Source organism: Equus caballus, chromosome 17, assembly GCF_041296265.1.
Source record: "Equus caballus isolate H_3958 breed thoroughbred chromosome 17, TB-T2T, whole genome shotgun sequence".
Lineage (NCBI taxonomy): Eukaryota > Metazoa > Chordata > Mammalia > Perissodactyla > Equidae > Equus > Equus caballus.
Window position 1 is genome coordinate 83,555,017 of NC_091700.1, and position 16,790 is coordinate 83,571,806.

The 16,790-nt window shown below is 36.2% G+C and overlaps 1 protein-coding gene across 1 annotated transcript in view; it reads left to right on the top strand.

Annotated features, from left to right (window-relative positions):
• Positions 1–16,025, top strand: part of GPC5 (glypican 5) — a 1,274,841-nt gene extending 1,258,816 nt beyond the window's left edge. Inside the window, exon 8 of the mRNA XM_005601372.4 lies at positions 14,644–16,025. Within this exon, the coding sequence (XP_005601429.2) occupies positions 14,644–14,801 (158 nt within the window). The 3' untranslated portion in view covers positions 14,802–16,025. The remainder of the gene's footprint in view (positions 1–14,643) is intronic.
• The last annotated feature ends 765 nt before the right edge of the window (positions 16,026–16,790 follow it).

Consider the following 16,790-nt stretch of genomic DNA (forward strand, 5'->3'; position numbering starts at 1 on the left):
ATAATTGATAAGCTGAACTTCATTAAAATTAAAAACTTCTTTTGCAGTTAGAAGATAAGTTCTGGAGATCTAATGCACAGCATTGTGATTTAAAAAATAAATAAAAACTTTTGCTCTGCAAAAGACAATGTCAAGAGAATGAAAACACAAGCCACAGACTGGGAGAAAATATTTTCAAAACACACATCTGATAAAGCACTGTTATCCAAAATATACAAAGAACACTTAAAATCCAACAAGAAGAAGACAAACAAGCTGACTGAAAAATGGGCCAAGGACCTTAATAGACATACCCAAATTCTGCATTTGCATATCCGCAAAGAAACTATACAGACGGCAAATGAGCATATGAAAAAATGCTCCACATTATGTATCATCAAGGAAGTCCACATTAAAACAACAATGAGATACCACTACACGTGTAATAGGAAGGCTCCAATCTAGAACACTGACCATACCAGAGTTTGGTGAGGTGGTGGGACAACAGGAACTTTCGTACATAGCCGGTGGGAACAAAAAATGGTGCCGCCACTTTGGAAAACACTTTGGTAGTTTGTTGCAAAACTAAACATACTCTCACCACTAGATCCAGCAACTGTGCCCCTTCGTATTTACCAGAAAGAGCTGAAAACTTAATAAACCTGCCCCCCATAAATCACCCATAAGCCTGCACAAGAATGTTTATAGCAGCTTTATTCATATTTGCCAGATCTTGAAGCACCCAAGAAGTCTTTGAATAGGTGAATGGATAAATAAACTGTGGCACATGCAGACAATGAACTATTATTCAGCACTAAAAAGAAATGAGCTATCAAGTCATGAAAAAACATGGAGGAACTTTAAATGTGAGAGATGTAAAAGTAAGAGAAAGAAGCAAATCTGCAAATGCTGCATTCTGTATGATTCCAAGTATATGACATTCTGGAAAAGGCAAAACTATGAAGACAATTAAAAAGATCCGTGGTTACCAGCGGTGTAGAGGGTAGAGATGACTAGGCGGAGTACAGAGGATTTTTAGGGCAGCGAAACTACTCTGTATGATATTACGATGGTGGATAAGTGTCATTATATATTTGTCCAAACTCATAGAGTGTCTAATACCAAGGCTAAAGCCTACGGTGAACTACGGCTTTGGGTGGTTATGACGTGTCAAGGTAGATTCATCTTTGGTAAAAAATGCACCATTCTGGTGAGCAGTGTTGATAAGGGTGGAGGCTATGCACGTGTGGGTGTAGGGGATATATGGGAAATCTCTGTACCTCCCTTTTCAATTTTGTTGTAAACCTAAAATTGATTTAAAAATTAAAGTCTTAAAAAAAAATCTTTGCAAACCAGATGAGCATCTGTCTTTACAGGAAAACATGGAAGTTGAGTGTGTTGTATGGAAGGTTTTCTTTGGGATGTGACCAATGTTTATTGAGGCCATAGTTTTGTAGAAATGTATTTATTCGACTACGTTTACCAGGTGCCAGCTATGTGTGGGCTCATCCTACACAAAACCAAAGAATCATCTTTGCTAAATTTTGAAATTTAAGTACATAAATATATAATCAGTTGAATTATCTGTATAATAATTATTTCTGTATAGAGATGACTCTCTCTAACTTATTGAGTTCCTATTTACGTTGTACAGTATCTGACTAGCTTTTGTAACGGCGCACATAGCTTGTTCTAAGGCAGCAAGTCTCCTTGCCAGGCCCTGACTGGAAGCCGGGAGACTAGCATCCTATTTCTGACTCTATCAGCTACTATTCAAGGAAACTTTGCTGTTCAACTCACTTTGCCTGCCTCAGCCTCTAATACTCAAATAATAACCATATTTCTGTCTATGTAAAAAAATTACAAAGCATTTTTCATATTTATGGTTTCATTTAATTTCACATCTATCCTGGGAGAAGCTATTATTATCATGTAAATGTTACAGATGAAGAAACTGAATCTCAATGACTATGTGAATTTTCTAAGGTTTCTGGGGCTTGACCCCAGCTTCTTTCTATTATACTCCATTGCCTTCTAACAGAAATGCTAGGATTCTGTGTAGCTCTAATCTAAACAAATTAAAAAGAAAGAGTTAAGTGACTATTTACATATCAAACATTTCCAGAAAGTCATATATTCAAAAATCTTCTACCAAATATAAGATACTGTGAGTAGTTACTTATAAGCCCAGGGAATAAGAAAACATAAATATGATCATGACCTTGAGGGGCTTAAAACTAAATAGATGAAATCAATATATGAACCCCAATATAAGTGAAATAATATATATATGTATATATTTTAAACAGTCTTAAGCTGAGTGATGATGAGAAGAAGAAAATATATACACACAGGGTAAAAACACAGCAGTGTTTACAATTGGAAAATGGATAGGGACAAGGACAGAAAGAATTGACATCATTGTGGTTAGGTGTATGCCAAAAAACTTACTGTAGTTGGAAAGCTAGGCATTTTATTATCATATGTCACATGGAATTAGATACTGGGGCAACAACGAATTGCGGCGTTGAGAGAAAATGAGTATGGATGTTATTTATTCCGGGAGATATGATGCAAGAATGGAAGAATTTCCATACTGGGTCAGGGAAGGTGAGCCTGTAATTTTCAACATTCGCATAATTCACCTGCTTTCAATATGAGAGTGCTCCCTCCTCACTCATGCACCTGTTATTTTCATAATGTCTTGTCAACCCAAAGTATAGCAAATAATATATTTTAAAATGTTATATAGTCCCACCTGAATACAAAACCCCAAGTGAGAACACCATGAGGGCAAGCAGAGAGCCATCCCCACAACTGACATACTTGTCCCCATGTGCACTGTGCTTTGTGGCTATTTTCACTAATAATGTTGATATTCTTCTCAGGGATGATGGCAATGGCTAGTTCCCTATATTTTGTTTAGCTATCCCTTGAGTCAACAGGATTTCTTCTTAAAAAATAACTTAATTTAGAACTTGAAATATTAAGTTAAATATATTGATTTATAATACACATGACGAATTGTATGTATAAGCCAAGATAATTCATTTCCATTTAATAAATCTAATAAGCTTCACAATTTCTGTTGCACAACATTCTCAGACATTTCGACAATTTTTAGGCTCTAAGGATTAGCTACTTAATATTCTTCACTTACTGAAGTAAAACGGGCAAATTTTGTCTGTAGTTAATTTTTACATTGCAGTTGGGAGAATAGTTGCCTCCACATCAGTGTTCACATTTTACTTCTTGCAGCTAATTTTTAGCAAATACTAGTAAGTGAAAATGTCTGTTTAATCTATGCCCAATCCAATATCTGAAACATATGCATTACAGGTCCAACAAAAAAGTCCAAGTAAACAAAAACATTGAAAGGGCCCAAAGTATAGCAACCCTCAATTTTCCAATTATCCCAATAGTTCTATAGCTAGCTAGGCCTTCTTCTGGCATTAAACAAGGCTTACAAGATTATACAGCAAATGCACCCTGGATTAGGCAATGCAAAGGTAAAACAACCAGCCAGCCAGTCCCCCAGGGTGCATGCAATCATTCCTCTATAATGCAGCAGGTCGTCTTGCCCTATTTATTATTATCAGTGGGGAGGGAACACTCATCTTTTACTAGTAAGTTTCCTGCAAAATGGAGTAAAGTTCAGTATTTCTTTTTATTTTATTATTTTTTTGAGGAAGATTAGCCCTGAGGTAACATCTGCTGCCAATCCTCCTTTTTTTGTTGAGGAAGACTGGCCCTGAGCTAACATCCGTGCCATCTTCCTCTACTTTATATGTGGGATGCCTACCACAGCATGGCTTGCCAAGCGGTGCGATGTCCACACCTGGGATCCAAACCTGCGAACTCCGGGCTGCCAAAGCAGAACGTGCGAACTTAACCATTGCGCCACTGGGCCAGTCCCCAAAGCTCAGTATTTTTAATGAAAATAATCTTTATATCAGGGATAGTCATCAAAAATAGTTAGCATTTACAGCAAGAGTATTGACCAACCAGAACAGACACCAATGTGAACTACACCAGTGAGTCTCTGAACGGAGGAATTCCAGACACAGTTGAAGACAGGAATATTATTTTGAAAGAAAGAGGATTGACAAATATGTATCTATATCTATCTAGCTAACTATCTGCCTACCTATCTATCTACCTACGTACCCAAAATCAAAATTGTGTTCTAGACATGGCGGATAAAATTGTGGACAGGAAATCATCAATAAAAGAATTCAAGAACGTTTCCCCGGATGGACATGAGTTTCTAGATGAAAAAGGCCCACTGAGTGCCCAGCACAATGGATCCAATAGACCCACACTAAGGGACATCTTGATGAAAATTCAGGACACAGTGAAAGAGACATAGTCGAAACTTGTCTTCTCATCTGTGAACTTGATACATCTCTTTATTTAGGCCTTTTATGTCCTTACATGAGGTTTGCTGTAGGCAGCATGGTTCTCCTTTAGTTTTGGCTTTTAATTTTATTGTACTGAGGTCAAAGAATTCATATTCCTTGTATTAAATTACTTTCTAATTGTTATTTACTTAGTACCCTGATATGCAGTCTCTTTTGTAAATGTCTTAATGTGTGCTTTAAAAGAGTGTTTGTATTACTATATGCACTGGTCATTAACTTCATGATGCTATCTATCTATCTACCATATTTATTAGATCAAGCTTATGAAAGTTTCTATTCGGAGTAGGTGCAAAAGTAACACTCCTTTCTTCTCCTGAGGTCAGAACCAATTAAAACACAAGCACAAGTGTCAAACAGGTGAAAATAAAAAGATCAGCTATTTTACTCTTAAAAACTGGACTGGAGGATGTGCTTACGTATGATGTCTAACATTTCACCCAAGAATTACCATCAAGTCAGAAGAATAACTAGAAAACTACAGGTCTTCCCTGCAGGAACAGAGTTGGCCTCAGTTTATACCATAGTGAAGAGCAGGAAAGAAGGCATCCTCACTGTGGGCAGACAAATCCAAAAGAAGATGAGAAACCCAAACGCTCAGCATGTTGGTTCTTTCTTCCCAACTTACTATCCAGAGCACTCTCTGCTCCCTTTCCACGTGCAGGAGTGGGCGAGGGAGGACGAGGAGATGCGAGAAGTGTACTAGGACCGTGGTGGGAGCCAGTGGGGTTCTTTCCCTCCCCCAAACATCCATATCTTCACTAATTTTCACCTGCTTGAGCTATCAATCTCTGAGGTAGTGGGGTTAAAATCCCCCACTGACTGTGGATGTGTCCATTTTAATATTTTATTCTATCCATTATTTTTCTTTATTACTGTTTATTTATTCTGAGAATATGCTAAAGTAACAGGCTCACAATTTTTATATCTGTGTGAATTATTTCTCTTGTTAGGATATAATGACCTTCTTTATCCTTTTAATGCTTAAAAGTCATCTTATCTTTTATTAATACGATGACATTAGCTTTCTTTTGGATATTATTTACCCTGAGAGTATTTTTCCAAACATTTTCTCTCATGCTTTCTGTATCTTTATATTTTGGTGTGTTGCTGGATTTTTTTTAAAGCCAAGTGTCTGTGTTCTAATTTAATTTAATTCATTTTATTTAGAGATTACTAATTTGCATGTGGTTCTAACATCTGATTTTGTGCTTTCTGTCTACTGGGCATTTTTGTTTGTGTGTTTGTTCTCTCCAGACTTCTATTAGATTTCATTAACCCCCTTTTCCTCAATTGATTAGGAATGCATATATTCCATATTAATTCTTTAAGTGCTCAGCCTTGAATTTTTAACATTCATTAAAATACATTATTGTCTTGACAAAACCTAAAGTTAATATTTCTCACTTCTTCTCAAACATTCAAATACTTTAGAATGTTTTAACAATTATTTTCAAGTATTTTAATTATATCTGGTTTTTAACTCCCTAAATTAACCATTTTGTTACTGTTGCTTTTTCAACCAACACACTTAAATACATTAACGTGAATGTTTGCCAGTTACTTTGATCACTATTACAACTTTCATCCCACTTATTCATTTGGGCTCAATTCCTTTCTTTTATTTTTTATTTTTTGTTTTTTTTTAGTTAGGAAGATTGTTGCTGAGCTAACGTCTGTGCCAATCTTCCTCTATTTTGTATGTGCGACACTGCCACAGCATAGCTTGATGAGCTGTGTGTAGGTCCACACCTGGGATCCAAACCTGCAAATCCCCAGTAGCCAAAGCAGAGCATGCAAACTTAACCACTACGCCACCAGGCTGGCCCCCAATTTCTTGCATTTTTATGTGTACTTTTTAATAATTCTTTTAGAATTGTTTGGGGATGTTAAAAATGCTGATTGTTTGTTAAAATATTTTTATTTCTACCTTTGTTTCTTCCACATAGTTTAACTCTATATAGAACTCTACATTCTTTCATGTTCGGAATAAAATATACTTCTTTTAGATTCTATTATTGCTCTTGAAAACTAATCTAATATTTTGTTCTGTTAAGGGCCATCTGTCTTTTCCCTGGATACTTTAAAAATGTTCTCTTTATCTTTGGTACCATAGACTATCACTACCATGTGTCTAGGTATAGACATAGTTTTATTATTTTAATTTTTAATAGTATTTTAAACTCATAATATCACTAACTTAAACAAGATATAATATTTTGTGACTTTGTTAATATGAGTAGCAGTCTTTGATTAGTCTTATACTTTTAAAAAATGGTTTTCAGAATCATTAATTAGAATTTCAAATTACCCGTAAATTCTCAGAACTAAGGACTGTAGTATATAACTGAAGCCTGCAGTCTATTTAATAGATATACTTTTAATATTTGGTTTTAATTACCAATTGTGCAAAAAAGAGACCTTTTAAAGTTTCTATTTTAAATTTAGTTTTTGAAGAAATTTCACAATAATGGTTTTAAAAAATCACAACAGTGATATTATTACAAAATTATTTAAAATAATTTAGTATTTTCAGTATGAGGTGTGTGTCTGTTTCCTTTCTAAAGTCTTCAAAAATCAATGAAGTAAATTTAGGGACAAGACCTGTAAGATCATTATGGAATAAAATATAGTATCAGGAACTGGCAAAAGATCCAAACAATATCCTCTGTGCTAAAACTCAATCTTGAAAAAAAATCTATTTATCACTAATTATTGGAGAGCCACTAATAATTCATTTGGTGCAATAATAAATGATAATGATCCCCAACATTACCCAGACATGAAATATCACAATTAGTCATACTACTTTAAAGTAAATTTTGGTTTATAGTCACAATTTCCTATTAATTTTTCAATACATTGTTTAACTTATTCCCAATTAGAATTAGTCCATTATTCTTTCATAATTTGTGGGGATAAAAGAAGGCTACTCATTGCTAGAAAGAGTCAACCAAAGAGACTATAATTAAATCTCATGCCCCTGTCCCACAGAGAGTGGGAGAAGCCGCCATGAGAACAGCCCATGTATTGGTCAGACTCTCTAAAAGTGAAGTAGGAAATCACAGAGGTGACATTCAATTAAGGTGTTCTTGACGCTATGGGATTATCAGGGACATTGTCTCTTCAACCATACAGTCACTCTGCTTTTGTTATTGGGTTTCATGGACGTCCCCACGTAAAACTGAAAAATAACTCAGCAATTTTTAGGATATATCGTGGGCTCGAGTGACTCAACATCCTGGGTGCACCTGTTAATCGTATTCCCTAGGAGATAGGATCTGATTGACTTAGTTAATCACTAAAAAAAATTGGCAAACTGATATACTAAGCCATCTAAGAGTAGTTAGACTTCCTAATGTCCAGCCAATATACTCATGGCTGACTTTAGTATAATGGACCATCATTAGCCGAGGAAGTAGTAACCAAGAGTAATATTTTTATTTAACATGACAAGATCCATAGCAACTTTATCCAGAAAGTACTTGTGAAGTTAATTTCCTTACAATGGATATTTTCCATTTTGTTTGCCACTTTTCTTCTTAGATATGAAATTCTAAGTTCACATCTAATTCTAAAGTTTTATTCTACATTCTGTGTTGCCATAATATATTTCCTTTCTATTAAAAGAAACTGAATTTGAGGACTAAATAGACATTTTTCCAAAGTAGAAATACAAATGGCTGAGAGGTTCGTGAAAACGTGCTCAACATCACGAACCATCAGGGAGATGCAAATCAAAACCACAATGAGATATCACCTCACACTTGTTAGAAAGGCTAATATCAAAAAGACAAATTATAACAAGTGTTGGCAAGGATATAGAGAAAAGGGAACCTTTGTGCACTGTTAGTGGGAATGTAAATTGGTACAGCCACTATGGAAACCAGTATGAATTTTCCATAAAAAATTAAAAATAGGACTATAATATGATTCGGCAGCCCCACTTCTGGGTATTTATCCAAAAGAAATGAAAACAGGGTCTTGAAGAAATATCTGCACTCACACGTTCACTGCAGGATCATTCACAATAGCTAAGATATGGAAACAGATCAAGAGTCTGTCAGTGGATGAAAGGATAAAGAAGATGTGGTATATATATACAATAGAATGTTATTCAGCCATGAAAATGAAGAAAATTCTTCCATTTGTAACAACTTGGATGAAATTTGAGGATGAAATTATGCGAAGTGAAATAAGTCAGACAGAGAAAGACACTGTATGATCCCACTTATATATGGAGTCTAAAAAAGTCAAACTCATAGAAACAGTAGAGTGGTGGTTACCAGGCAGGGGCTGGGAGGTGGGGTAAATGGGAAGAAGTTGATCAAAGGGTAAAAACTTCTAGTTACCAGATAAATAAGTTCTGGGGAGCTAATGTACAGCATGGTGATTATAGCTAATAATACTGTACTATATACTTGAAAGTCCCTAAGAGATTAAATCTTAAACATCTTTGCCACAAAAAAGAAGTGGTAGTTATGTGACATGAAGGAGATGTTACCTAAAACTATGGTGGTAATCATTTTACAATATATAAATATATCAAATCAACATGTTGTACACCTTAAACTTATTTAATGTTATATGTCAATTATATCTCAATAAAGCTGAGAGGAAAAAATGTAAAAAAAACTGACTTGGAGAAACATATTTTTATAATTTTGTAATTCTCTGTCCCGGATTACTTTCATCAATTTATTCATTCACCTGATTATTACTAAATGCTTACTAAGCAAATACAGAAATTAATAAGAGATTCCCTACCCTCAAAGAAGGCAGCCATAGACGATCAGAGTTCAAAGAACCTTAAAGATCATGAAAGTACGTATATAAAATTATATTAAAACAGGGGCCTGCCCAGTGGCATAGTGGTTAAGTTCACACACTCTGCTTCAGCAGCCCAGCGTTCATGGGTTCAGATCCTTGGCATGGACCTACACAGGTGGCTTGTCAAGCCATGCTGTGGTGGCTTCCCACATACAAAAAAAAATAGAGGAAGATTAGCACAGACATTAGCTCAGGGACAATCCCCTTCAAGAAAAAGGAGGAGGATTGGCAACAGATCTTCCTCACCAAAATAATAAATTATATTAGAACAAATTTTTCTGTACAAATAAATATCTACTTTTTGAATCATTTTTTAATAAGTGCACTTAATTTTCTTAACTGATTTCCCTACTAATGGACACTTAATTGCTTATAATTCTTCACTAACAATGTATAGATTAACATTTTGTGAATAAATATGTGCATATCTTCTTAATTAGTCCCACAGAATTGCTTCATAAAGGTGGAATTATTGGGTCTAGGTAAACATACATTTTAAACATTTTCTATACATTTTGGCCAACTTATTTAAAAAGGGTTGTATTTTTGCCAAAACTAGCTGTCATCTCTCTGCCCTGCCTTTGTCAACTGGACATTAGATAATTGACACCTCATCATGTGTAAGATTGTATTTGTTTGGTTTCCAGTAAAAAAGACTTTCCAAGAGCTGGCCTGGTAGCTTGCGCACTCTGCTTCGATGGCCCAGGGTTCACAGGTTTGGATCCTGGGTGTGGACATAGCACTGCTCGTCAAGCCACGCTGTGGCAACATCCTACATAAAGTAGAGGAAGATTGGCAACAGAGGCTAGCTCAGTGACAATCTTCCTCACACACACACAAAAGGACTTTCCAATTTTTTTGATAACTTTTTTCTTATAAATATCCGTTTATTTCCTTTCAGGATTTTTCTGTGGGGACATTGTGGTTTTCATATGGATTTACGAGAACGCTTTCTATGTCAAAGACATTATCCTATGTTAAAGACATTATCCTAAAGAAATATTTCCTGCATTATTTTCTCCACAGTGCTAGTTGTCCCCTTACTTTACTTTTTTATGTTGTTCCATGTTATACAGAGGTTCTTTATTTTCATGAAGTTAAAACTATTAATCTTTTCTTTTATAGATTCTGCCTAAAAATCAATATGCTTTCTACCACCTACACATAAATAAAAATATCACCTATACATTTTGTTTGCTTCCTCATTTATACTTAAATCTTTGGTCCCATAAGTACTTCTTTAGAGAATACTCGGGATAAAAATCTAGCTTATTTTCAGACTATTTATTTAATCAATTAGTCAGCACTGTATTTTGACTAACCCTCCTCTCTCACTAAAAATGCTCTCATCTTAAAGTTCTGTAAAACAGGGTTCACGTCTAAAGTCATCCAGGCAGACTGTGAAAGAGCTAGAGTTTGAGTCAAGTTCAGTCTTTGATTGTGTAGAGGTAAAGAGCATGGCGCTGGCATCAAAGAGAACCTCATGGGACTGGGGCACACCAGGGATCCAGCCACAACCACGTCACCTTCTTCTGCACCTGTTCCTAATGTGGAGGACGAGGGAAGACAATTCTACCTAACTCATCCTACTGTTGTGAGAAAGAGTCATTATTCAATTCATCCATTCAATGATAATCATTAAAAGAAGAGTAGATAATAGACATTTTTTGAGGTGCCATATTACCTTGAAAACAGATCATTTCTAGAGATAAATTATTTTGACTTAATTGAATTCAAATAATGACCTATAGTCCTGCTCCCAACATAGAAATCTGCCCTATATTTTCATCATTGGTGGAAAAGGCACCTGGCAGCAATATTTTTTAGACTTATTAAAGTATGAAGAAAAAACTCGTAAGTGCATAGTGTATGTTCAGTCTCCAAAACGGTGTGCCTGACCCAGAGCTAGCAGTGGGTACGTTTTACAACAAATAGATTCTTGCCCATGCAATTCAATTTTCTTTACTAAAAATAAAGAACAAATTATCTTTAAACATGTAGTCCTCATTGTTTAGGAAAACTAGGAGAATTTTAAAAATATGCAGATAAATGAAGTAGAGAGAAATACCCACACTCTCCCCCACCACCAGGAAAAGGCCACCATGTACATGACAAAGGGAAGCTACAAACCTCTCAGATTCGTCAGGTCATTCAGATGCATCCTCCTTTACTTGTCCACCTGAATTCTAACTCTGAATATTTCCAGTTGCTTGATTAATACTCAAAACTAGCTCATACTCAGTCATCCCGGATCGGGGAAGAGAAAAAATTCTCCTGGTGAAACTCTCTGGGCCACATAATTGAGCTTCTTTGTTCCCAACTTAAACGCTGATTTCTTGGCGCCCAGCAAAGTGCTTGGAGTCAGCACAGCAGGTGATCAGAACACAGGTGGGGTCCAGATTGGACGTGTGCCTGGCTCCACGGCTCACACGTTACTAGCCTCTCAGTGCCTCAGTCTCTCATCTATAAAAACAGGCATAATAACTGTGCCTACTGCATGAATTTTTTGTGAGAATTAAATGAGGAAATATTCGTGAAGTTCTTAGAATAGTACCAGCATCATAGCAAGTACTCTATAGATATTGCCAATTATCTATATCCCTACCTCCTTAGTGGACACTTCCCTGACTGAGTTACATCCCTTTTACATACTTCATGACACTAACCACCAGGCATGGACCCCAGTTTTAATATTACACTTGTTTTTGTAGTAACCTGACTATCTGTCTTTCCCCACCAGACTGTAGGCCACCAAAGGCAGAAATACATATTTAGCGGCATCTTTGTGTGTTGCTATTATGCATAGAAAAGATTATTCAAAAATTACTTTGTTTTTGTTTAATTCATTAATGTAATAAATCCCCAAACTAATTTTTCTTTTATGGGTCTTTGGTTAAGCTTTGGTATAATTTACAAGCTTAGTTAATTAAATTCCTTTAAGAAAACAATCATCACATCAAATAATTGTGGGGCTGGCCTTCTGGGCATGCTCAGATTTCTCAACAGTCGTCAAGGCCAGTTTGTGATTTTATCCAAAACTGCAGCCCTGACTCTTCAAGGGGTCTTCAATTCTTTTCATATAATTCTTATCTCCAGGGACCATGATCCTTGGAACAATCACATTATTAGTAACATCTCTACCTCAGATGTTAAAGTGACGTCTGATTAAAGGTGGGATATCACTCCTGGCGTTGCCTGGCTGGCAGGCATAAGATTTCACATCTTTCTGCTTACATATTTTTACTCACCAAGCCACCCCGTAAACCCAGCCCAGCCCTGGCCCATAAATCCCCAGCTCAGAAAGGCATAAGGAAAAGTTATTCACGAATCCAATCTACACACCTCTTCACAGTGCTTTCAAAACAAAAGCAAATCCCTTAAACCTCAAATTGATATAGTTATCTCGGACAAAAAAAATTGTTTTAATCGCCTAGAGTCCTCATAGCTCCTTGTTAAGCTCTAGCATAACAAGAAGTATAAAACCATGACTAAAATATTCACACTCCATTCCAGTCCCTATAAAAAAACGAATCACTAGTTTATTCATCTTGCCTAATGACACAGAAGGGCAAAACCAGTACCCAAACAATGAATAATAATGCAAGAGTTCAGACTATGAAATCAATAAGTCAGATGAGTGGAGTCACACTTCGTTTTAATGCTCTCATCCCTGAATACAGTCAAGCTTACCTTCTGAATTATATATATGCATTGACCTAATTATATAAATATTGACTTTTCCTTATATGAAGCTTTTTTTTCAATCCCACTGTAATTATGATGTCAATATTTGTGGCTGTCGTAACATTGAATTTAAGCTCGTTAATTGTGACTGATAGTGGATGTCATGAGATAATTCAGACAGTCGTGCGGTCTCAGAACATTGGTGGCACTAGATAGTAAGTGATGAATCAATGCTTCCCTGGGGGTATCATAGTAGGGTAAATGCTTTAGGAAGGTAACTATATCATCCCCAATAACTTGGGAACTGATCTCCTCCTCAGTTTGTCAGGTTTTACAACACACAGAAGAAATAAACAGGATGCAACTGGTTTATAAGTCTGCCCATCTTTTTTTTGAATCGAACACTTTTAATCAAGATCTTCATCCCTAACTTCAATCCCTAGTCCACCCTATTAACAAATTCTTTGATCTATTGACAGACGTCTACACCCCCATGCGCACAGCTCTGCAGGTGTATAAAGGATAACATTTAATATTTGCTCTTATTATTCTCTGATATTTTCCGATAAGGATCCCACGCATATTTCCGTCTAATAAAAATGTGATCCATGTCAATTCTACTTTTTAAAAACGTCCTATTTAATCATTTCTCCTTCCACAGTAACCCCTTATCCACAGTTGTGCTATTTGCGGTTTCAGTTACCTGCAGTCCACCATGATCTGAAAATGTTAAATGGAAAATTCCAAAAATAGACAATTTATAAGCTTGAAATTGGAGTGCTGTTCTGAGTAGCATGATGAAATCTCACTGTGACCAGCTCCATCCCGCCTGGGATGTGAATCATGCCTTTATCCAGCGTATCCACGCTCTGTATGCCACCCTCCCATTAGTCATTTAGTAGCCCTCTTGGTTATCAGAGCAACTGTTCAGTATCCCAGTGGTTATGTTCAAGTAACCCTTATTTTACTTTGTAACGGCCCCAACGCGCAAGAGTAGTGATGTTGGCAATTGGGATATGCCAAAGGAAAGCTGTAAAGTGCTTTCTTTAAGTGAAAAGGTGAAAGTTCTCGACTTGGAAAAAAAAAATCATATGCTGAGGTGCTAAGATCTACGGTAAATTTTATTACAGTATATTGTTATAATTGTTCTATATTATTATCAGTTATTGTTAATCTCTTACTGTGTCTAATTTATGAATTAAACTTTACCATAGGTAGGTATGTGTATGAAAAAACATAGTATATATAGGGTTGGGACTATCCACAGTTTCATTCATCCACTCCGGGTCTTGGACCTTATCCCCTGGAGATAAGGGGGGATTACCGTACATGGTTTTATTTTCCTGAGAAAACATTTCACACAATTACCACAGTTGTTACATCACTGGGACAAGCAATAAGGCCATACCTCAGGATATTTAAGTAAATTTCTTTACTTTTTTGCTAATCAATGACTGACATTAGAGAAATACTCCAAATGCCTTATAAAACTGGAAAGCTTTTCACTCTGCTCTTATAATGTTTCTGCGCACTCCTACTCAAGGGCTTGCACTCTCCAATTTAAGTAGAGCAGAAGTACCTGCGGCACATTAATCATTTAGGGTTAGGTGAATACATGGAAAATTCTATGAAAAAAACAATAGTGTCCACACTTTGGGTTTAAGGGCTGTTCTGGACGTATCATGGGGAGGCGATCGTGCATCATTGTGTGTTTTCTTATTTGCCTCTGCAGGGATGCCCGACGAGATGAACCTCAGTGATATAAAGCACATTCATCAAACAGACGGTGGTAGTACTTTAGACACAGCTGGAGCAGGATGTACAGCAGCGACTGAGTCCATGGCATTGACGCTGATGGGTGCGGCGATGTTAATTCCTGAGCTTTGGTAACTGAGCTTTTCTGCCTTGATATGTATGTCTTACTGGAGTCTCGATATCTCCCCTCTTGTCATGTGACTGGAATAAGAGATCTTTTTTAATGTAACAATTATATTTATGAAAAGGTATGTCACACTAACTTCTTAGAAGCCAAGATGGAGTGTTCACAAAGTACCTAAAAATCAATGTTTAAATGATAGACTATTTGAAAATATGCCTTCTTTGAATCGAATTTAAACCTTTTTAAATTCTAACATAATAAAACTGTAAATGTGAAGAGTACAGAAGTGACTTTGAAAAGAAGGATTTAGAACATCCGTAATTTTATTATCCTCAATTCCAACCCCTTCCTTTCTAAAAGAAAAATGTTTTAAACAGAAGGTGTATTTGCAGGACAATGAAAACAGTACATAGTATTTCTTAAAATACTGGAATTAGAACTCCATTAGATGAATGAAAACAATGGCAAGTAGTATGCATGCATTTTCAAGAGATTTTTCCATTTTTGCAACCTATAGAAAGAAATTACTGAAAGCCTGTAAGTTATAGAGTAGATTGCTGAAGAACATTTCACGTAATTCGTTGAAGAAACTTGATCATTTTTATCCACTGTAATTTAGCCACTGACAACCCTTAAAGCTGAGTATTTTGATAGCATCTGCTCTGTATGCCATTATACTCAAAATGCATCTTTGGTATTGTGGCTCTGTTCCCGCCTCCCTTTGCCTAACGAATTTAGCTACATTGTAAAGCACACTCCTGCTCTAGGAATATCTCTAATAAAGCTGTTAATTATTTGGTGGAAAAGCTTTAAAGAATATTGATCATTTTCTTCTGGAAAAATGATATATTCATCCATTTTCAAAATATTATTTGCTGGGTTTCTTTTAAACTTGATATTGAACAATTGACTAATTCTACATTTCTAAGGTTCCTATGAATATCTAAAGACATGTGCTAATACAGAAAATGTGGCACGAGATGCTTTAGCCCTTTTCCTATTTGCATAAGGCAGAGCTGCTAATCCACAGTCTCTGATTTCCCAGTTGTGATAAGATGTCTCAGCAGACACAGATTAGGATAAGTCTATCACTACACGTAAGGAGGAAGAGATAAGTCAGCTTTTATTAAGGAGTATCATATCCAGTTGATAGCCAGAAAATATAATTAATACAAAGTGATAGAATAGAAAAGAGAAGTGCTGAACTTATAAAATAAAAAAGAAAAAATCAAAAAGATGCGAAATGGCCTCTGAGAAAGAGTTGAAGAGGACTCAATCAATAGCAAGTATTTATAACGTGAAATCACTCTCTCCAAATCAGGAAAGAGTATGTGATCAAACCATGTCTCTCTTAGGTTCTCAATAACCAAATGATCTGACGATGTTCAATCAAAACCACACTATGTTGGAACTGCCAAATCAGATTTTATCTCTTTCCAAACACGCCTCAGACACACCAATTGTGGATTCCATTTTCCTACGCTTCCATTCCAGACCTTAATCTTTATTCCAGGATCAAATTGGTTTATAACTCATTTGTACCACCACACTCAACAAATTATAAACTTAAACACATATTTTTTTAAAGTTTTCAATTCAACCTCAGCTTGTTATTTAAATAACTATGAAACAAGTAATACTAATTACCCATTTGCTGCACTCCAGCCCAAGTCATGGTTGGTTTGCATTGGTAAAACTTCTGACCCAACAGTAGAGGGATTAGGAAGACAAACTGAAGAGCATGGTTTATCAGCTAAGATGGACCTGGACAAAGTTTGCTGATAGGAGATAATTTTAGACACAGCAGGGGGCTGGCCTGGTGGCACAGCTGTTAAGTTTGCACACTCCGCTTCCGTGGCCCAGGGTTCGCCAGTTCAGATCCTGAGTGCAGACTTATGTACCGCTTGTCAAGCCATGCTGTGGCAGGCGTCCCACAAATAAAGTAGAGGAAGATGGGCACGGATGTTAGCTCAGAGCCAATCTTCCTCAGCAAAAAGAAG